The following is a 22,407-nucleotide window of genomic DNA, read 5'->3' on the forward strand; positions in this document are numbered from 1 at the left end:
TGCATGTTTTGCCAACACCTTTTGTTGTTCATGTCTTCATTACATAAGTAAAATTCATAAATGTAAATATAAATTAAGTAAAAACAATAGAGCTAATAAAAGCAGAATGCCCAAAACAGCGTGTGGGTAACATTACGCATCACTGCTCATAAAATCAGTATACATAAATATCTATGATAGCATTTGGGTGTATAAACTGAGCACAAAGCAAGAAAAGAAAGCACTAATAATATAGAACTAACAACAGATATGGAATAATGTAATGTAATTTAATGAGCCGCAAATTTTGCCTACCTCTATTTCATAAATGAATTCCAACGGCTAAACTCTTTTGCGTTCGACCTTCTTATTTCAACTACAGAGTATTTAAACTACACTTAAAAAATCTAAATATAGAATTAAAAATGGCACATCAAATATATCAAATATGAACTTTATTAGAACGATCAAAAATGCAATTAAAACAGGTGTCCTACCTTACTCTTGGACGATAGGCCGAACGTCAGTGTTTCAAAATACCACAATAGTAAATGAATAGACCTATATATATATATATATATATATATATGACCAAAAAAATAATAATAAATCTGTTGATGCATTTAAAATAAATACAGAACTGAACAGGGCATCGAATTTTAAAGATAGGCCTCACCACGTTTAAATGAAATGTGTTTCAAATGCCAGCTTGTAATCTGCTGAGAGCCAATATTTTTTTATTCATGAAAGAATAAAGAAAAAAAGGTTACACCCCTTAATCATTAATGCATCAATATATTTTTATTCAGAAACAAAAGCTACATGTTCAGGAAGGAGACGTGAGCGAAGCCTGTTGACACCAGCCACAGAAAACACTCTCTCGGCTGGTACAGATGTGGAAGGGACAGCGTGAGAGACTAAAATATTTAAACTACAATAATTCCAAAATTAACAGGCTTTCTTAAATATGACAATTAAAAAAGTTAAAACCTTTTAATTATTTTTTATTGTTTAAAAATTACTAATCGACATCACTAATCTGACTAGTCGACAATTCTTGCACATCCCTAGACTGAACCAGGATCATACACTGAACTCTAAGGCTACTTGATTTCCTCCTGCATGTAGTAATGAAACTGACCCCAGATCAGTGTTAATGACTTACTGCTACACTCATTTACTGAGGTGTACTTTGATTTCAGCTTTATTTCCTTCTCAAATGCAATATTCTCTCTCTCTCCTTCTCCCTTTCTGGCTTGTTTCCCACCTCAAATTAGTTTAATTTTACAGTGAGACACCTTGAGGTTTCCCTTATTCTCAAAGCAGAAACACATAGGTTGAATGCTGTGGCCTCCACTGACATGAAGATTGCTGTGATCTACCACAGATGCTCGCAGGGGTGTCATCTCCTCAGCTTTTAAACTGACACACACTGTAAATGTCTCATTAAAAAGTTGACATAGAAGGTGATTTTTGAAAAACACATTTTTAATTTTTTTTTCAAGTAATACTAGCTTTATATTATGCACATCAAATCAGTTAAATAAGGCTTTCATTTTAAGCTATAAACTTCTGTTTCCTTGTTTTCCCTGTTAGTAGTAGTAACCTTTATTTAACCTGGAAACAACACCCAAAAAATTTCACCAAACATTTTTAAATTCTGTAATTTTTGCGTACCCTCATGTCATTTAAAACACAAATGACTTTTTCTCCTATGGAAAAGGATTTATTTTAAAGAATGTTGCGATCGATGGTGCTTAAAAAGCACCCAAAAGTATTAGAAAAGAAGTCCATGTGACTTGTGTGTCATATTCCAAGTCTACTGAAGACAAATTATCCTTTAGTATGATGAATATACAGACATTTAAGTTGTTAATCACTCTCAAATTATAGCAAAATACTGTATTGTAACACGTCATCAACATCAAACCTCATTGGTTCTCCAATCGGCATGACACAAGATCCAATGAGATCGATGTTATTGACTTGTCACCATATTTGATTTGGGCCCTGTGTACTTGAGTTGATCAATGATTTGATTTTAGAATGAATAATGAATCTGTTCATCTGTCTGTTCATCATACAAAGGGATCACGATATTCTTTAAAATACATTCTTTTGTGTTCCACAGAAAAAAAGAAAGTCATATGGGTTTGGGAGGACATGAGGATGAGTAAATAATGACAGAATTTGTATTTTTGAGTGAACTATTATGGTCTCTCACGATGTTGTTGGCATAAACTCGTTCGACTTCATCACGTGCAAATTCCCGGATGTTTAATGCGGAAGTAAGCATGAGTTCTGTGCACGAGGTGTTAAGGACATGCTTATTAATATTATGCCCTTACCCAACCCCCTTATCTAAACTTAACCAATCAGTAGACTGTGTAAACATGATAGGAAGCTGTTGTGTGTGAAAGAAGCAAGTAATTGTTGTGTATTAGATGGAAAAGATGTCCAGTGACGTCATTGGCTTTAGTAAAAGTCGTAAAAATTCAAACGAGTGCAGTTGCACGATATCGTACGAATTAGCCAAATTTAGAAAAGTCATATGAATCCTGATGATTTCGCTGTGAGAGTGAGTTGGTACTTCCTTTGTTTGTTATCTTCCGATGCGAATGGCACTTTTTCAGTTGTTTTCCTTAGCAGGGATTTATGAACACTTATATTAGCTAAAGCAACTTTGTATGGTTACCTTGGAGTTCAGTTTTTTGCCTTGCTCTCTGGGTGATAATTGTTAAAAAGCTTCTCTGGGAAGAGTAATAGCAGTGTTGAATTTCATCCGTTTCTAAGAATTAGTCCTCCATCTGCCTGAATGTGGATTTATGGAGGCCTAGGTCTTTAGGTTTGTACCCTCTTTTTGCCTCATGAAATTCAAGAATTGCTTTTCTGAGATCCTCACTTCATAAACTCATATTGTGTATTTATAGGTCCAGAACCACTAAAGTTTGTGTTCATTGCATAGGGAAGAGGCCTCAAGCACACACCTAATTGGCATGTCATTAACTGGAACATCTGATGTCTGTAGATGATTCTACAGCAGTGCTTTTCAATCCTGCTCTTCAGGGCCCCTCCAGCTTTGCACATTTTATGTGTCTCACTCATCTGATCCACCCAATTTGGCTCATGATAACCCTGAACTGAAAAATTGAACCAAGTTAGTATGTAACATTTATGTTTGTTTTTGTTCATGTTTTGATTTCATGTCTTTTATTTTGATAGTTTAGTTGCCATGTTTCTTGTTCATGTCATGTGATTGTTTAATCCAGTAACGTTGTCCTTGATTCTCGATCTTTGTTTGTTTTCTTATAGTCACGTCAAGTCATAGTCATAGTTAATTCAATCTAGTCTCTTGTTTCGTATCTTTTGTTTTGTTGGCACTGTATATAATAAACTGCATTTGGGTTCTCACATCATCGTCTTCGTCTGTTTATATCTTCAGCCTGCCTACCCATTACAGAGTGCAAAATTGCCCTTGTTTTCCAGTAAATGTAAAACATTTTTTTAAAAAAAATAACGAGTGAGAGGCAACATTGTGCAAGATAATAAGACTTGTTTTTGGGGAATAATAAGTGTAAACATCACTAAGATTTGTAGAAAAACAATATGCTAATAGGATATGGAAAATAAAATTAATTCAATATATTTTCTAAAAAACAAGTCTTGAAATCTTATGCAATCTACTTTTAAGATTTCTTTTTTATATATTTTACTGGACAAAACAAGACAAAAATACTGACTGATAAAATATTTTTTTCTTTTTCTTTTTAAGTAAGATAAGGGACTCATTCAAAATGTGTAGTGCTGGGGTCCACCCAAGCTGAGATACTGCTGTAAAGGATTCATAATCTTTCTTTAAAATGTACATAGTATATCACACATTGGTTTTGAAACATAGTGGACATTGTTCTATGTTTCTCTGTTTTATGGGAAGGCATATTTGGCAGACCATTGATATCCTGAGCTTCCTACACTAGTGTTTTTAACAATGCATTATCATTTATCAAAGTCGCTGTCATTTCATTCAAGAGACTTTATGTAGAGTGGAATCTAGAGACTAAAGATTAGCTCAATACACTTGTCCCTGGATGACATTAACATAATTTCACACTAGTCCAGATACCAATGGATGACCATTAGGCAGAGCTGCTTTGAACGAAAAATAACTTGACACACCTGACAGTCTTTCAAGAGGACATGTCTTTGCAAAGAAATTTCAAGTATAATTCAAGTGAAGGTGCATGCTCAAGCTGAGAATGGCATAAAACATTAGTCCTTTGCTGATATGAAAATGGAGAAAAACTGTTTATTTTTTGCCATACTTTGAGTTAATGTCTATTAATCTCAAGAGAAGATTTGCTTCATTTAGCCAAAGCATTATTTTTTCGACTAGCTGTTTAACACAACTGTTCTTGCTCAGAATATTTTGATGGGTTGAGGGCGGCTGAACCGATCGCCCGTTGAACCGAAATGTGACTCCTGTCTATGGAGCTTAAAGCCATTTAGTCAACTCAGGGCCGTTTCTGACCATTTTGACACCCTAAGCAAGATTACGATTGTCGGGGGAGTGAGCAGACACAGTGGTGTATTAGTGCAGCGACTGCGTCTTCACGTCTTCACTGCCTGGGCCTCAGCCTAGCTCCCCCATTAGCCTCATTAGCATCCTGGTGCACAGCCTCGGCTGAGCATCCAGACAAAGACAAACCCTGTATTTGATGAACAGGGAAGTCACTTACCCCTCTACCCAACACTGTAAGGCCATTCATCCTTTCTTAGCACTCACAATGAATGCATTTCATTTCCTGTCATGGAATCATGGATTCTTTCCATAATGCATGTAACAGTAGACCAAAGATGGATGGCCTACTGTAGTCTAGAACTTGTGGTGTGAAAATACAATGATATTATTGGGTGGAACCACAGTGCCACCAGGCCATGTGCAACCGAGATGGCTAATGGCCTGAATTCAGATGCCTTATCAGTATACTCCATTATTCTAGGAACATTTTAAAATTAAAGACCCAACAAAATCCAAATTGGATTTTTGTGGCTTTTGTGTTTATTAAATTTGATTGCTGACTAAGCGTAGCAGATATGCATTTAAAGAGGCCCTATTATGCTTTTGGGGATTTTACCTGTCCTTTAGTCTGTAATATAGCTGTTTGTGCATGTAAAAGGTCTGCAAAGTTATAAAGCACAAAGTCCACGCAAAAGGGAGTTATTCTCTTCCACAGACAACACTGCTCAAGAACTACAAGAAACGGCTGGATTGTAGTCCAGCCATTTCTTCCATAAAGCATCTATATCACAATGTAACACATTTGCATAATGCCCTCCTAAGGGCTACTTTGGCCTGCCTGCCAGGATGAGTTGGGTTAGTGTTGTCGCCATGTCGAGAAGACGCTGTTTTCTTCTCTGCAAAAGCAAAACCTCTTTTTTTAGACTTCCAAAGGCAGACGAATTGGAGAATCAGTGGTTAAAATGTATTTCAATTATTTAGCAGTACAACCACAACCAATGCTGGATTTTCAAGACGGTTACTCCTGAAAGATGGTGCAGTTCCCACATTGTTGGGACAATCTGGCGCTTCAGAATCACTACCTGTAAGTATGCTTGATTATTTGTGAATTTATCTGCTACCGAGTGTTCAAAAGCAGAGTTTTGTGTTGTAGCTACAGTGTACACCCAGTGCACAGCTGTAGGCTGTGTTCTCCATTAATAGCTCGGGCGAAAAAGTTCGGCTACACCCATTTCAGCAAAAAAATGACTAACTTAGATGCACTACGTGTCTTGCTTGAAGCTTTGTCAGGTTCACAATAATCAACAGTGTATTTGTAAGAAAGCTATAAAATTAAAACTTACCACTGTGAAATGTCCTGCTCAAGTCATGCTTGCGAATGTGGTTCGGGTCGATCAGCTTGTTCTTCCAAACTTTCATTATTGGTCTCGGACTCAAACTGGTACAGCAAAAACCGACGCCATTGTTACCATAACTACAATAGTGTTTACAGCTGTTAAGGAAGCCTTAAACTCAGTTATGGTAAGGGTCGATACATTTCCGATACATGCTCTACGTGGTTGACCAATAACAACAGACATGGTCAGCTGACAAATCAGAGCAGACTGGGCTTTTCAGAAAGGGGGGCTTTAAATAGATAGGACCTAAATCAGAGCGTTTGAGCCAGAGGATGAAAATAGGATTAGCAGAAATATTCAGTATGAGAAAAATTATGTGTTTTTTGAACATTAAAGCATGTAAACCTATTCTAGTATATAATCATGAACCTGTAAATTAGCATAATATGGGCTCTTTAAAATTGCATTCTCATTTGGAAAAACAGACCAAAAATATTGATGACTCATCTTGCACTACACAGAGTAACGTAAACTACTGGCTATTTAAAAAAAAAAAAAAGAAAGAAGAAAGGATCAGCCCTTCGATATGTCTCATCCAAATTTCCTGTTTCCATAAGAAAAATGTCAAAGCACTCAACAAGTGAAATTTTTTCATTACAATTTTCATGGGGTCTTTAAGTGTCTTCAGAAATTATTATGAAGCTGTATGTACAATGATTTGTTATAAAGATTGCCAAAGTCCTGTAAAACATATTTTTAGTCGAGATGGTGTTCGTTTTAGTGAAGAATGTTAAAACAAACGTATGACGTATGAGGGGTCAGTTTGCCTGTAGCAAAAACAGAACAAGTCCAATTAACTCAAGAATGATGAAGGCACATTACCTCACCAACTGACACCCAACTTTTAATGACAGGTATAAACTTAAAATGCAATCATTTTCAAGGTCAATATCTCAAGTTTGAATGAAAATTTCCAGTTCCCCATTATGTATTCATTCAACTTGTTCTTGTTGAGGCTCAGTATCACATTAGCACCTGAGGCTAAGTGTTAGTAGGCACTCCTGAGACAGTCATCACCAAACCCAAATGAGAAACCTGTCTGGAAGCACATTCACATTCAGAGACTTCATAGTGTAACTGCCCAGACAGACCGTTAGAATGCTAAATAAGAAGACTGCATTGAGCTCTCATTGGCTGGAGCTCTGAGTGGGCAGAGCTCATCACTGCAACTGCTGCTGCACTGCCACTGTCAATGCAGCTAGTGCAGTCCAATAGCACTGGATTTGGACCTGCCTGTTAAAGGGATAGTCCATCCAAAAATGAAAACTTGGTCATAATTCACTCATCCTCATGTTGTTACAAACCCATACGACTTTATTTCTTCCATGGAACACAAAAGGAGATGCTAGTCAGAATGTAAGCCTCAGTCACCATTCACTTTCATTATTATGAATAATTTTTTTTTCCATACAATGAAAATGAATGGTAACGATGGTAACATTTTGCCTAAAAGGAAAGAAGGTATATTGTGAAAGACAGAGTAACCATCACAACTGAACAGCAACAAAGCAAGCCTCCTCTGTGCCTCTGCACCCCCATTCAGCCCTCAGTCTTGTCATGACTGCCTCCAGTAATTACAATATAATTTGGCACAACAAGAGAACACAGAGAAAACATCAGGCTTGAGCCAATGCCAGGCCTGAAAGCCCCTTGGCTAGAGAGCATGGAAGCTTTTGTATGTGCGAGCTCATCCGCTTATTTTGTTTATTAATGTGAACAAGTCCCCTTTCGAGAGTCATGCTGTTATTAGCCTTCATTAAAATGTTGAAAAATGGCCTGTCCAAGCTCTCTAAGGACATTCCACTGGAGCATGTAGCAGTCTAGATATCAATAGCTTCCAACAACTGTCGGAAGAAGATTTAGATTAAATTCATTCTTCTTTTTTCAGGAGACGTGCTATTATCTAATTTGCTGCTAACAGTGGGATCCTAAATTAAATACTTGATGAATGCAACTTCTACTTTGTAATTTATCTTCACTGCCAAAAATCATTTTCGTAATCTTTTTTATTGTTTCCCAGTAAAATTATTTCTAAATGTCTTTAAAACAATATACATTTACTTAAAGAAAATTTGCATAAGCTATTAAGACTGGTTTTCAGAGAGTAATACCTTGAATGAAGTTAATTTTTAATACTACATTAACAAATGTTTCTTTTTTTTTTTTTTTTTTTTTTTTTTTTTTTTTACTTGTAGGCTAAGCATTAATCTCACATAATTCAGTTTAAAACAAGATGAAACAACTTGCCAATTGACTAAGAAAATAGGCTAAAAAAAACTTAATTCAAGATATCCATCCATCCATCCATCTTCTATAGCTGCTTATCCTGTGCAGGTTCACGTGTAGTGCTAGAGCCTATCCCAGCTGTCTTGGGGGAAATACCCTGGACAGGTGGCCAGTCCATCACAGGGCAAACACACACAGACATACCCATTCGCACTCTCACTCACTCACACGGGCAATTTAGAGTCTCTTATTCACTTCAACTGTATGTCTTTGGACTGTGGGGGAAACCGGAGCAAACCCACACAAACACTGTGAAAATATGCAAACTCCACACAGAAAGGCCCAGGTTGAGCCGGTGACCTTCTTGCTGTGAGGCAACAGTGCTACCTACTGAGCCACCGTGTCATCTACACTATATTGCCAAAAGTATTCACTCATCTGCCTTTAGACGCATATGAACTTAAGTGACATCCCATTCTTAATCCATAGGGTTTAATATGACGTCGGCCCACCCTTTGCAGCTATAACAGCTTCAACTCTTCTGGGAAGGCTTTCCACAAGGTTTAGGAGTGTATTTATGGGAATTTTTGACCATTCTTCCAGAAGCGCATTTGTGAGGTCAGACACTGATGTTGGACGAGAAGGCCTGGCTCACAGTCTTCGCTCTAATTCATCCCAAAGGTGCTCTATCGGGTTGAGGTCAGGACTCTGTGCAGGCCAGTCAAGTTCTTCCACACCAAACTCGCTCATCCATGTCTTTATGGACCTTTCTTTGTGCACTGGTGCGCAGTCATGTTGGAACAGGAAGGGGCCATCCCCAAACTGTTCCCACAAAGTTGGGAGCATGGAATTGTCCAAAATCTCTTGGTATGCTGAAGCATTCAGAGTTCCTTTCACTGGAACTAAGGGGCCAAGCCCAGCTCCTGAAAAACAACCCCACACCATAATCCCCCCTCCACCAAACTTCACAGTTGGCACAATGCAGTCAGACAAGTACCGTTCTACTGGCAACTGCCAAACCCAGACTCGTCCATCAGATTGCCAGATGGAGAAGCGTGATTCGTCACTCCAGAGAATGCATCTCCACTGCTCTAGAGTCCAGTGGCAGCGTGCTTTACACCACTGCATCCGACGCTTTGCATTGCACTTGGTGATGTATGGCTTGGATGCAGCTGCTCGGCCATGGAAACCCATTCCATGAAGCTCTCTATGCACTGTTCTTGAGCTAATCTGAAGGCCACATGAACTTTGGAGGTCTGTAGCGATTGACTCTGCAGAAAGTTGGCGACCACTGCGCATTATGCGCCTCAGCATCCGCTGACCTCGCTCTGTCATTTTAGTTGCTGTCATTCCCAATCGCTTCCACTTTGTTATAATACCACTGACAGTTGAATGTGGAATATTTAGTAGCGAAGAAATTTCATGACTGGACTTGTTGCACAGGTGGCATCCTATCACAGTACCACGCTGGAATTCACTGAGATCCTGAGAGCGGCCCATTCTTTCACAAATGTTTGTAGAAGCAGTCTGCATGCCTAGGTGCTTCATTTTATACACCTGTGGCCATGGAAGTGATTGGAACACCTGAATTCAATTATTTGGATGGGTGAGCGAATACTTTTGGCAATATAGTGTATTTCAAAACACACAGTACTGTGCAAAATTTTTAGGCACTTAAGATATTTCACGAAAACATTTGTCTTAAGATGATTATTTATATCTTCAGCTTTTGTGTCAATAGGAAAAATACAGGTTAGACTCCCAAACATTACTTTTGCAAATAGAAATGATTAGAATAGAAGAATAGGGCGCTCTGCAAGAGATGGCACTGCCCCCACAAAGCCCGCCACTGAACATCGAGTCAGTTTTACATGAAGAGACAGAAGCAATTGAGACAGCCTAAATAGATTGAAGAACTGTTGCGAATTCTCCAGGAAGCTTGGAATATCCTATGTGCCAGCAACCAAGAAAAACTGTGTCCAGGTGTACCTAGGAGAATTGGTGCTGTTTTGAAGGCAAGGGTGGTTACACCAAATATTGATTTAGCTTTTTTATGTTTACTGGACTTTGTATGATGTTAATTGATGAATGAAAACTATTTATTTCATTATTTTTGAAGACATCCTCACTATGCAACATTTTTCACAAGTGCCTAAAACTTTTGCACAGTACTGTAACAAGATGTAAGTTGTGTATTCCTACATAAATACATTTACCTTGTTTAAAAGATGTTTAGATATTTTTACAGGAAAAAAAAAAAAAGGCATGGAGAAAGTAACATTTCAAATGCTACAAAAAGGGGGTAATTCTACCAGAGAAAGTAGTGCGCTGTTTTAGCATGCATCAAACAGACAATGTCGTTTCGCTTTGGGAGCACCCTAAGCAGAGAACTTTACCATATGACCGTGCGCTACACTGACGCATTTCGCTGTTGCACTCTGTCTCCGTGTTTACATCGGCTTGATTTTTTTTTTTTTGCTCTCGTGGGCCCCCTAGTGGCCCATAAAACCCATTGGATGGTCTGCCCCTGACCCTAAGCCAGATTTGTCTTACAGATATATGTATGCGCACACCTCTCGTGAAATCCATGTGCAATAATACAGATCAAAGAGCTACATTTGATGCCATGGTTCTGTTGAAAACATATTTAAGAACAACTCCGATAATAGGGTAATTCTACAAAGAAAAGAGCAGGGACAAGACAAATAGGATGTTGTCAGAGGATGGGGAAATGAATCGGATTTATCTAGAGCAGTAATGTGAGAGAGAGGCAATTTGTTCAATGATTCTTCCAGGTTAGTGTTCTACCTTGCCAAGGGATATTTAAAGTGTGTGTCCCACTTTGAAATGTGCATCCTATCTGAAACTCAACTTGCCTTCTGAGAGCTTTTTCTCATAAATGAGATTCACCTCTTCAGACATGTTCGGAAGAGGTTTGTGACTTCCCTCACCACCTCATCTTTTAATTGAGCACTTGTGCCACACTTAGAGACCTAGTCAGCATTGGGAGTAAATCCCTTGAAATCTGATGTTTACAGACACTTGCGTTCTTTCAATCAGGGACACATAGTTCTGTGAACTTTCCGCTTTGATATACTCTTCAACAAGATAGAGTGGGAGGAAATGAAGAAGCATGTTGTTCACATGGTAGTTTCATAGCCTTACCCTCTTTGAAATTCGCACATACTCAAAGACACAAACATTCACTCTTAACTACAGCATCCCACATTCATTAAAAGCATTCCCCACAGCACTTTAGTTTACACCCAGGAGTTACAGGAGCAGTTGTCCTTAAAAAAACAGCCCTATGTGGTTCAGAAATGTGTGAAGGATTTGTTGTCATTAACAGCCACACATAATGGCCGTCTTGCTGAGATAAACTGCTTTTTAAAATTGAGGCTAAGTAATTTATGGCATTTGAAATTAATTGCACTTTCAGCCCTAGCTCTTAGATTTACATCTCAGAAAATGGCAATGTGTAGCAAATACTGAAAGATGATGCCACCCTATAGGCTCCATAGACCTACAGTACAGTCAGTAACACAGGTGTTTACATAGAACGGCTCTTATCGTAGACCCAGTTCTCATCAATAGTCTCAAACGCTTTGTCCACTGACGTGTGGTGAGCGAAGGTGTATTCAGTGCTTTTAATCCAGACTTCAGATGATGATTGCACACATTCTTTGTGGCAGTTCTGTAGCTGGGTAAGAAAACGTCAATAAATCAGCACTGTTTGTATACTTTGGGCATTTGAAAATGAAGTTTTTTTCCATTTTCCATCATACATTTTTCCAACTGTAATCGTGCATATTTAAGATGACATCATTGCTCCTATACTGAAAGCTAATAGAACATACACACTAGCTTTGTTTATTACAAACTCACCCTGAAGCGGCAGTTCTCTGGTGGGGTGAGTGGGGCTGAGAGGATTTATTCTGCACCAGTGGACACGTACGGATAGCAGTACATCTCGATGCAAGATGAAAGTAATGTATAGGAGCATTCATGTCATCGGGATGAAGGGAAGACCACTCTTGGATTTACAGTGGATGTGCGAGAACGTTTTAATTATCTACAACCACACATACAAATTCTCTAGTAATGATTGCAGTATAATAAAAGCTCAATGATGTACGGTTTCGTTAACGGTTCTTGAATGTACATTATTCCGGTGATGCGTACAGAAAACCAGACTAAAATTTATTACTATTAAGCGCCACAGCAACACTGCTACTGAACCTACAGCGTGAGACGAGACATAAAGCACTAACAGTTGACCGATTCCCAAAGAAATGACTCTTTTGAGCTGGTTCTTTTGAATCTACAGACAAGACTTAACAAGCGACAGTTTAATCTGATTCACGAATAACTGATTTGAGCCAGTTCTTTTTAGTGAATCAACAACAGTTGTCCAATTCCCAAACATACGACTCTTTAAGCCGGCTCTTTTTAGTGAATCAAAAAGACTTATGAATCCGTTTGAGCTGACTGAATTAATTTACTCACTCCAATTAAACCAAGAACTGCTTCTGTGTTGTGTGTACATTTAGGCTCATGAGAGTTACTTACTGGTCATTTATATGACAACATGTACTTTAAAATACAAATTTAGTTTTGTTATAATAAGTGAATAATCTGAAAAATATTGTAAATGGACTATCTGGCAATTAAATATTTAATAATTAATAAAACAATACACTCTTAATAAACAATCTTTTAAAATGCAGTTCACTTTTATACATGCATAATGTATTGTTTATTTGTCTCATATGTAAAATAATATGTAAAATCCACTTATAAAATGCAATAAAAAAAAGAAAAAAAGAGAAATTAAGAAATCTGACTGGTGGGCTAAAAAGTAAATCTCAGACCCTGATTATGATATTTGGGAAGCAACATTTTAAATAAAATTTTATTTCAGAAGCGGCTGGAGTAGCTCTGCAGCATGTCAGAAATAGAACAGGGCATCTGTCCACTGTCGGTGTGGCGTAATGATGCAACGTGCCTCAATGTGCCGCAACGAATGCTTCCAGTGTTCACAGCATCATTGTTTATAATGGGAGTGATTTGCTTTTGACTGCACAATGCACCACTTGCTTCCTGTGTAGACAGGTTGTTATGTTAACTGCCCTGAGAAACGCATCCGAAAGGGGTCAGGTGAACACGAAACCTGCCCAATTACACAGACCTGCCTTAATGGGATAGTCCAACAAAAATGGGAATTATGTCACCCGCATGTCGTTCCAAACCCACATGACTTTCTTCTGTGGGACACAAAAGGAAATGTTAGACACCCTTCAGTTTCGTTGTATGAAAAAAGGTGCAATGAAAGTGTATGGTGACTGAGGCTAACATTTTTTCTAATGTCTCCTTTTGTGTTCCATGGAATAAAGTTAGTCTGGTTTGGAACAAAATGAGGTGTCAATGATGACAATTTTCTATCCCTTTGAAAAGAAACAATATGAGAACTGCCTTTCAAAAAGATTGAAGTAACTCTCTGTGACAGTGTTCTCTTGGTTTGCAGTAACTGGCAGATCACAGTCGGTCACAATGACACTCCTTGTTTATTATGCTGGCACTGATGCTTGCATAAAAATCCAAGTAATTCAATTGCTGTACAAGCCAGATGTACAACACCCCCCATTTGGCTATAGTGGGGACATGCCCAGAGGTGGCAGTAATGAGGCAGTCAGCTATAAGGGTCACCTTGATGTCATGGTTATTGTCATAGCATGGTTCCCCTGCTCTCTGCCCCTCTCTGCTTTGAGTTGGCACAAGTCAGCAGCACGTGACTGGGATTTGTGGACTGCTCACCAGTGCCTGCTCTTTCTCACTCTACGAGGCTAATGTGAAGGACCACAACAGATGTGGCGAGGTGCTCAGGCTGTAGCACATTAAGCCGCTGCCCTGGGGTCATGAATGTGCTGCATATTAAATGTAATTTGGAGCACAAATTAGTTGCAGGCTTAGTATAAGAATTCCTTGGTGGATTAGTATAATAGTTTGGAATACTTATAGAAAGCTCTTTTGTAGGAGCTGGCCCCATATGTATGGCCTAAATAGAGATACGGCTTGAATTGTTGATCTTGAGACTTTTCTCCTAAAAAATTTTCCAGATCACAATTCAGTAACAACTATATGCAAAACTGCCAAAATCTGCTTTTTTTATTTCTTGATTTGTTATGGTGGCATTTTGAGTAGTACTTTGTGGTCCACTTGACATCAGTGTACACGGTCTTGGACACTTTTACATGCATTCTTAAAAACACAATTCTTCTGCTGTGAGATGCTACAAAAACAATGGGATGCTATGCATCAGACAAGCATGGCCATTTGATGCACATCTACATAGACCAACAATTTAAGATGCAATGCAAATACCATAACAAAACTCAGTTCATCCCTCCACCACCATCCTGGTTTGAGGTCATCGCTAAAGTTCATAGGGCTTGGGGCTAAATTTTTATGGATGATTCTTCCGCAGGGGACAAATGAGTATGCTATACCATAGAGCTGGGGTTTTCAAAATTTTTGGTGCCTATTTTCCCCAAACATGATGATCTCCTGATTTGTAGCCAGCTTTATATTTTCATGTATAAAGTCCCATTTATACTGTGTGAAGAAAAAAAGTAAGTGTGATATTATAAAGACAACACATTGTTTGCTAAATTAAACAGTTGGCTTTCATTTTGTCACTGGGTAAAAATAGGGTTCCATTTTTTCCCCATTAGAATTAACTATGAACAATATTTTTAAACAGCATCTATTAATTTTAGTTTGTTAATTGACTATACACTGTTGTTCATTGCTTGTTCATGTTAGTTTTGAATGCATTAACTAATTATAACATGTACAACTTTTAATAATAAAAAAAAGTAAAATATTGAAATTAACTAAAATGTTAGTTCACAGAAAAATGAAAATTCTCTCATCATTTTCTCACTCTCATGCAATCCCAGATGTGTATGACTTTCTTTCATCTGATTAACACAAACAAAGATTTTTAGAAGAATTTCTCAGATCTCTAGGTCCATAAAATGCAAGTGAATGGGTGCCAAAATTTTGAAGCTCCAAAATACATATAAGGGCAACATAAAAGTACTCCAGACGACTCTTGTGGTTAAATCCATATCTTCTGAAGCAAAATGATACAGCAGGTGTGGGTGAGAAACAGATCAATATTTAAGTCCTTTTTTACTATAAATTCTCCTCCCTGCTCAGTCAGTCTCCACTTTACTTTCACTTTCTCATTCTTTTTCTTGTGTTTTTGGTGATTCTCATTCTTCATGCATATCGCCCCCTACTGGGCAGAGAGGAGAATTGACATGAAGAAAATGAAAATATAACAAGATAATTATAATTAAAATATAATGTTAAATAAATTAATATTACTCTATATTAAGTTGAGAGCATATCTTTTTTCTGCCCACTGTAAGAGTAATTAGCTAGATGTATAAACTGGAAGAAAAACATGTTCAATTCAGTAGAAATGTATCAGTCTTTAGAAAGCAGAATGAAAGAACAATACTGTCAGATTTGGCAAATTTTTCTTTTTGTTTTCTCTGAAATTTCCACGTACCCCCTAGCACCTCCTTGTGGCCCCCTGAGGGTCGCCGGACCCAAGTTTGATAACCCCTTCCATAGAGCACCTTAGCGGTAGGGTTGTCAACTCTCCCATATTTTAGCGGCAAGACACTTAACGGTCGACTAGTCAAAATGACCAAAATGCACACAATGGTCATATGTGATTTCAGTGGTGTTTGTGTTATAAATCCTTAATTAATATTGATGATTAATTGTCAAAAGTGTGTCTTTGAAGATATGTGTGTGTGAGGAAAAAAATATGGAGTGTGTCTTTTGAACGGCGCACAGATTGCATGGGCAATGGTTGCCATTGAGGTGTCTGGTTGAGAAACTGGCATTGCAATTGGATGGATGTAGGTGTGCAATCTGGCACCCCTCACTCTGCAGAAACAAAAATGAGATCAGAGGGGATTGCATGATGAAATAGAGCCCCGAATTACACACGGCTGCTTAATTAGAAACCGTAGGGGTCAGGGGGTCTTAGTACGCTTGCTTGCAGCCATATAAACCTCTCAAGAGGATCGAAGAGTCTCTCGTATCGTAATGCACGTTTTAGTGTCAACAGATTGTGGATCAAATGCTGCCCAGATGAAATGTTCTTGCCCTGGAGCCTTTTATATGGGGCCAGATGCTTTAAATAATTAATGTACAGAGACTTCTCAGGTTAAGCAGGAAGCACATTTCCCAAACCATTTAAAGACCTAATGAAATATCTTGACAAATACAGCTTTCTCTCTTGTATTGGCATATTTCCCGCTGAAACAGGAAGTTGGGGGGTGGGGGGTGACATATCGCAGGGCTTGTCCCTTTTTGATTTAATAGTCAATAGGTTTGGTTATATCACAGCTATGAATATTGATTTGACATTTGCTAGTCAGTTGCAGGGGGGATGGACATTCTCAGCTTTTGATTGGGCAAAAATCTGTGTAGTGCAAGATGAGTCATAAATGTTTTTTGTAAAGTTTCCTGGATGAGAAAGACTGTAAATTCTAAATGTTTATATCTGTTAAAAGACTATTTTGTCAGTGTTTAGGAGTACACTTCCATATAGATGACCTCAAAGCAAACAAAAATCCATAAAACGCTAATTTTAACATGAATTAAGACTAATAACATGTATTCTTCTCTCTGTTCTCTTTCTTCTCGGCAGCTGGCTGTACGTTTGATGAGGACTCTGACCCCAGTCTGTGCGAGTTTAGTCAAGGGGAGGAGGATGACTTTGATTGGCAGCTGTTCCGTGCCCATGCCTCGCAGCACTCCACCTCTGATCTTATGCGTGGTAAGCCTGCCCAGCATCACCCATTCTTATTCCGCCAGTTTATTCACACTGTTTCACAAACCGTTTCACACGTGTGCTCGTCCAACTAGGCTGAAAAGACAGCCCCCAATGCAGTGTAATCTATTGTTTTTTTACTTGCAGTTTTGTAACATTTCGAAAAACATTTATATACCTTTAGTAGCAAAATGTGTAGATATCAGTGATAATTGGTCAAAGTAAATATAGTAAGGTCCCAAAGGCTAATATTTCTAGGATGAAGTGCTTCTGTTATTGAATGGAGAACGCTCCTAATATTTGTAGTGATCGACCGATATGGGTTTTTTAATGGCAGATTCCGATGCCGATATCCAGAGAGTAGGGTGGCCGATAGGCCGATACAATGGCAATATCACACACTTTGATAAAGTAAATAACAAAGATAAAATTGCTAAAAAATTTATAAACTATATTTACTCAATTTCACACTAAACTTTAACTTATATTAATATCAAATATAAAAATATAAAATAATATTGTATTTAAAATGGCAGATAGCAGTTTCTTCTGATTTCTGTTTAGTAATCAAATTGTATTTGCACATGAAGAAAATGTAAATATAGGAAATAACCGTACACACAGTAGTCAAGCAACCATGGATGGCATGTGTGCATTAACAATCCCATTTTCTCAAAAAATACAGAATCAAACCAGTTGTACATATAGTGCATAGTGAATAAGACATTTACTTATAGCACACATGAAGTGCTTTTACTCTGATGTTGCTCTCACACGCTCGTACGGATCCAGTGCGAGCAGCAATCTCCTGACTGTTTAAACAGCCTGGATCGCCTGCTTGGATTGTCACGGAGTGACTGTCATGAATTTTGAGTCAGAGGAACTTTTGATCCTGATCCTGGCATTTTGATTCTGGCTGATAGAATATGCACTTCAGAGGAATATTTTAGATGAGCACTCGATGGGAAGAAAATGCTGGATTTTCATGAGGTTTGTGAATTACATCTGTTTAAACGAGATATGCGCATATTTGCAGATGGTATATAATATACGTTTTTATTGATATTTGCCTTAAAAGTTAAAAGTTACAGAGAACTGTTGAGGAGAGAGAGGGAGAATGAAACAGGCGAACACTTTAACATTATGAGCTCATACGCTTCTGTCGCGGCTCTGATATGACCGTTTAAATGACACTGTGTTGCACACCGGTCTATTATTGTTGTAACATGATGGCATGTAACAACAAAACGAACCGTGACTGGTCGTTTCTATGTCTCAGTCGCTTCACATGCAAGCAACCGATTCTCAGCACCCTCAAGAAACAAATCGGACAAATGGGAAAATATGCTGGCCGAATGATTAAAAAATTCAGAATATCGGCCAATTTAATGATTTGTTTTCTAATGTAATAATAATAATAAAAAATACCAATTATATGTGATCTGCTACATCAGTTTGAGTCACTTTGACCCAGAAACACATTTTTAGGTTAATTCCCTAAAAATAAAATTTAAAGTCTTAGCTAACTAATGATGTAGCTATTGTGTTTCTACTCCATGCCATTGTTGAAATGTAAATTAGGCTGAGAATACTTTATGTAAGTGCATAAAACTCAAAATGTGTTTCTGGATCAAAGTGACTCAAGGTCACATTATCAGCATACCAATTTGAATAAAAAATTAGAATTGAAAAATGAACATGAATTTCAGATTTTTCACAGATTTTTTTGGTATGCCTCTCTTTGGCTTTAATGGCAGCATGCACTCGAGCTGGCATGAACTCCGCAAGTTTGTCCAAAACCTGATGATCCATGTTATGCCAACATGATTTGAGAATGTTCCAAAGAACATCTTGTGAGTTTCAATGGAAGCAAGGACATTTTACATTTATTATACATAACTTTTACATCATAACTTTTCTTTATTTAAAATTTGTCAAAATCCTTCAACTTCAGGACATTTTACCTTTATTATAAATAACTTTTACATCATAACTTTATTTAAAATATTTCAAAATCCTTCAACTTTCTGTACATTTTCAGGTTTTAATGAAAAATACCAGATTTACATAGGGCCAGATGCTTTAGATCATCCATATACAGGGACTCGTCAAGTTTGTGCCAAACCTGATGTCCCATATTATCCTACCATAATTTGAAAGTGTACAAAATGTCAGATTTCCTTGCTTCTATTGAAGCACACAAGATACTTTTTGGAACAAAGGAGTTCACATGGTTAATATAAAAAATGTTCTTGCCTTTAATATGTTATCTAGAAATGTTAGATCATTTTATGTCATAACTTTTCTTTGTTTTAAAAACATTGAAATCCTAAAATGGTGTCAGTCTTCTAAAACTGAATACCAATATTGAAGCCTTCTAGGACAAAAATTTCCCTTGACCAATCAGCACATATGTGCTACACTTGTGCTTGTTTTTCATCAAAGCGGGAACTACCGGGAATATGTGGCAGATATGCGAGCTTTGTAGATGGGCTGCTCGGAAAATTAAAAAAATTCCACTGGCACAGGCGCAGCCAGCTCATCAGTAGTGTGTGGCCACATTCAAATCAACCTCAGAAGAGTTTTACTTTGGCCAGTCAAAACAAGCATGCACTGTGCACCCAGTCAGAAAGGTAAATAGTGGGATCTATAAGTGCCCGTCAGAAAAGCCCATCTCATGTTCCTCTCCCAATGTCTTATTCCATCCAAGTCAACCACTGAACAGCAGTCATTTGGAAGTTGCCTCTGCTTGAATCAAATCAATCCAACAATCAATGAGTTTTTCTTTGAAAAGTAGTCCATATCAACCTGGAAGTGTCTGAGAGATGTGCATGGCCTGCTGGGAAGGAGCTTTTATTGAAAGCCACTGTGAAACTAGATTAAAACAAGCAGATGTTTGCAAAAAAGTAGAGAACTAGTAATTGGATTAGATGGCCACTGGTGATAAGTCAATGAAAGAGACACATGAATCATAGGGACTTCGATGCAAGAAGAGATAGGATGCTGAAGACACAATGAAACAGAGCAAAACTTGGTAATGTTCTCAGCAGTGAGGTAAAACACAGGGGAGTTGGATAGAGAGGCTTGTGAAAAGCGTGTCTCAAGGGAATGTGATCCAAGCTTCATAATGTACAAAATTTTGTGTAAAAGGTCAAAGACTACCAAAGGAATAGCAGTTTGCAAAGGGAGCAAGACGTCCTTTTTGAAGAGACAAATAACACATTTGTGGTACTTTACAAGATACACATACATTGTCTTACTGTCCAACATATGCAAATAGTATTGCATGGATTTTAATTTAGTGTGATTTATAGGCATGACAAAAACTGCAATAGTATTGCCAAGGAATTTGCATCTGCATACAATGCTGCATACAATGAGAAATTGTGCAAAGATTTTTAAGAAATTTACTTTTTTCTTGATTGAAATTCAAGAAAAAGTAAATGTCAAAAAGCGCCCTCAATTTAAATTTTGGGTCTTTTTTTCTTTTTCTTTTCATGGTGATCAAATTCCTCTGACATCACATTTGAATGTGTTTTTAAACCTGTCTTTTAAAACAACTATTTGTAAATTGGCACGCTGTCATAAATTTGCAACTCTCATGGCAGGAGTCACTGAAAAAACAGTGCGATACACAGAAAGAATACTTGATTTTTCAGAATATCAAAAAAAAAAAAAAAAAAAAAACATTAAAAAATATATATATATATAAATAGGAAAGTAAAAACCAACTTTAATCAAATAATTTTCAATCTATGAATGAGTCATTAGAACTCATAGCACGTGTGGAGGCTTCACGCCATCCATCACAGCAACCACGCTCAACTCACCACGTGCCCCGCCAAGAACGAACCACATTATATCGATCAGGAGGAGGTTACCCCATGTGACTCTACCATCCCTAGCAACCAGGCCAATTTGGTTGCTTAGGAGACCTGGCTGGAGTCACTCAGCACACCCTGGGATTCGAACTAGCGAACTAGCGAACTCCAGGGGTGGTAGCCAGCGTCTTTACCACTGAGCTACCCAGGCCTCCGAGTCATTAGAACTCTTGATGGAATCATCCAAAGTGCATCATAATCAGCATTCTAATCATACGCAGGTCCTATCCACCTCACCCACATTCATAGGCGCTTTGCAGTAATTAATACATAATCCTCTGGATTTAATTAAAGCCAACTCTTGTCATGTGACATTCACTTTGGACTGAGGGCAACAGATGAGTCTTGGCATGCAAAGTTTAAGTAGGTAAGAATGATGTCACACCTTGAAAACATAGCAGGGAAGTGTTTGACGGAGTATATTTAAACAGAAATTGACATCACACGTACACCCTAGAGTGGGAGTCTCTTGTGTATTATTTTAAGGAGAACCAACCATTTGTAACAGACAATAAGGCATCACCCAAAACCACTAGCTGTGGAGTTTTGTGGCAAATGTTAATTATTATCGCAGTGGGTGCATTGTTGAAAATTGGGAAACTAGGTCAGAATCCACCATTGTTGGGTGTACTGTGTCACAAAACAACTCTTTTCATATTGTTTCTGTTGCTAGCATGTTATAAACTGGGCCAATTGTATTTTCTTAGTCCTTCATGCTAGACCAATCCTTTCACTGCCCTCCCATCTTTATTCACAGCACAGCTCTGCACTGTTGTGTACCTTTTGGTTAAAAGATAAGACTATTTACAATGGGACTGGTATTACAGTGGTCCCCAAGTGTGGATAAAATGGAAACTTTTGCAGTAATAAATCGTATCTCTCTCTCAGGAGACAAATTTAGATTTTTGTTTGTGACGAGGGCTGCTCAGTGGTATTAGATACCTGCAAGCAGTGTTCACAGTTAACTTTTACCAAAACAGAGTTCTGGAAAAAGAGCTTTCGTACGGAACCAAGCATGAGATGAGGACTGTGATACACATCTGAAGTCAGTGGATCAGTTATGAGACATGAAGACCTCCCCATCTACTTGGGAGGCAGAAGAACCTGCAGCATTTAAGATAACTTAATTGGTCCCTTCTCATCTTAAGCCAGGCCTCTGGGTCTGATGCCGTTCTGCAGTAATCTCCTCACTGGAAGGAGGTTCCCACCGATATTAGAATTAAAGCAAGGCAATTCTCTGGGCATGTTGTATCTTATTACATTCCTCCTTAGTCAGAGAGGCACCAAGGCACACCGTGCTGATCAGAGACCTGTAGGTCTTTATTACCAGCCGCCCTTCACCTCTTTCAAACAGCAGGCATGTGTCCCATCTGCACATTATCCACACTCTCATACCCAGGCCTTATTCATCACTGATATGAGAGACCACAGGGGCCCCAGACAGAGGAAGTTGGTGGGGAGACACATCTGGTGGAGTTGTAGGGTCATTATCGGACCTGGCTGGCTTCCCTGGATGATCTAATAAAGTTTCCTGCTGCCCAGTGCATC

At 38.2% G+C, this 22,407-nt stretch overlaps 2 protein-coding genes across 9 annotated transcripts in view; one reads left to right on the forward strand and one right to left on the reverse strand.

The window, feature by feature from the left end:
- The window catches only part of LOC127453288 (mitogen-activated protein kinase kinase kinase 5-like), a 422,352-nt gene that overhangs the window by 312,509 nt on the left and 87,436 nt on the right, over positions 1 to 22,407 (reverse strand). The gene's annotated exons all lie outside the window — the stretch shown is intronic.
- The window catches only part of LOC127453286 (receptor-type tyrosine-protein phosphatase U), a 330,391-nt gene that overhangs the window by 72,626 nt on the left and 235,358 nt on the right, over positions 1 to 22,407 (forward strand). For all 8 annotated transcript variants that reach the window (XM_051719543.1, XM_051719544.1, XM_051719545.1 and 5 more), the window contains exon 2: positions 16,856 to 16,984. In XM_051719543.1, the coding sequence (XP_051575503.1) occupies positions 16,856 to 16,984 (129 nt within the window). The remainder of the gene's footprint in view (positions 1 to 16,855; positions 16,985 to 22,407) is intronic.

The sequence above is a fragment of the Myxocyprinus asiaticus genome, chromosome 15, assembly GCF_019703515.2.
Source record: "Myxocyprinus asiaticus isolate MX2 ecotype Aquarium Trade chromosome 15, UBuf_Myxa_2, whole genome shotgun sequence".
Lineage (NCBI taxonomy): Eukaryota > Metazoa > Chordata > Actinopteri > Cypriniformes > Catostomidae > Myxocyprinus > Myxocyprinus asiaticus.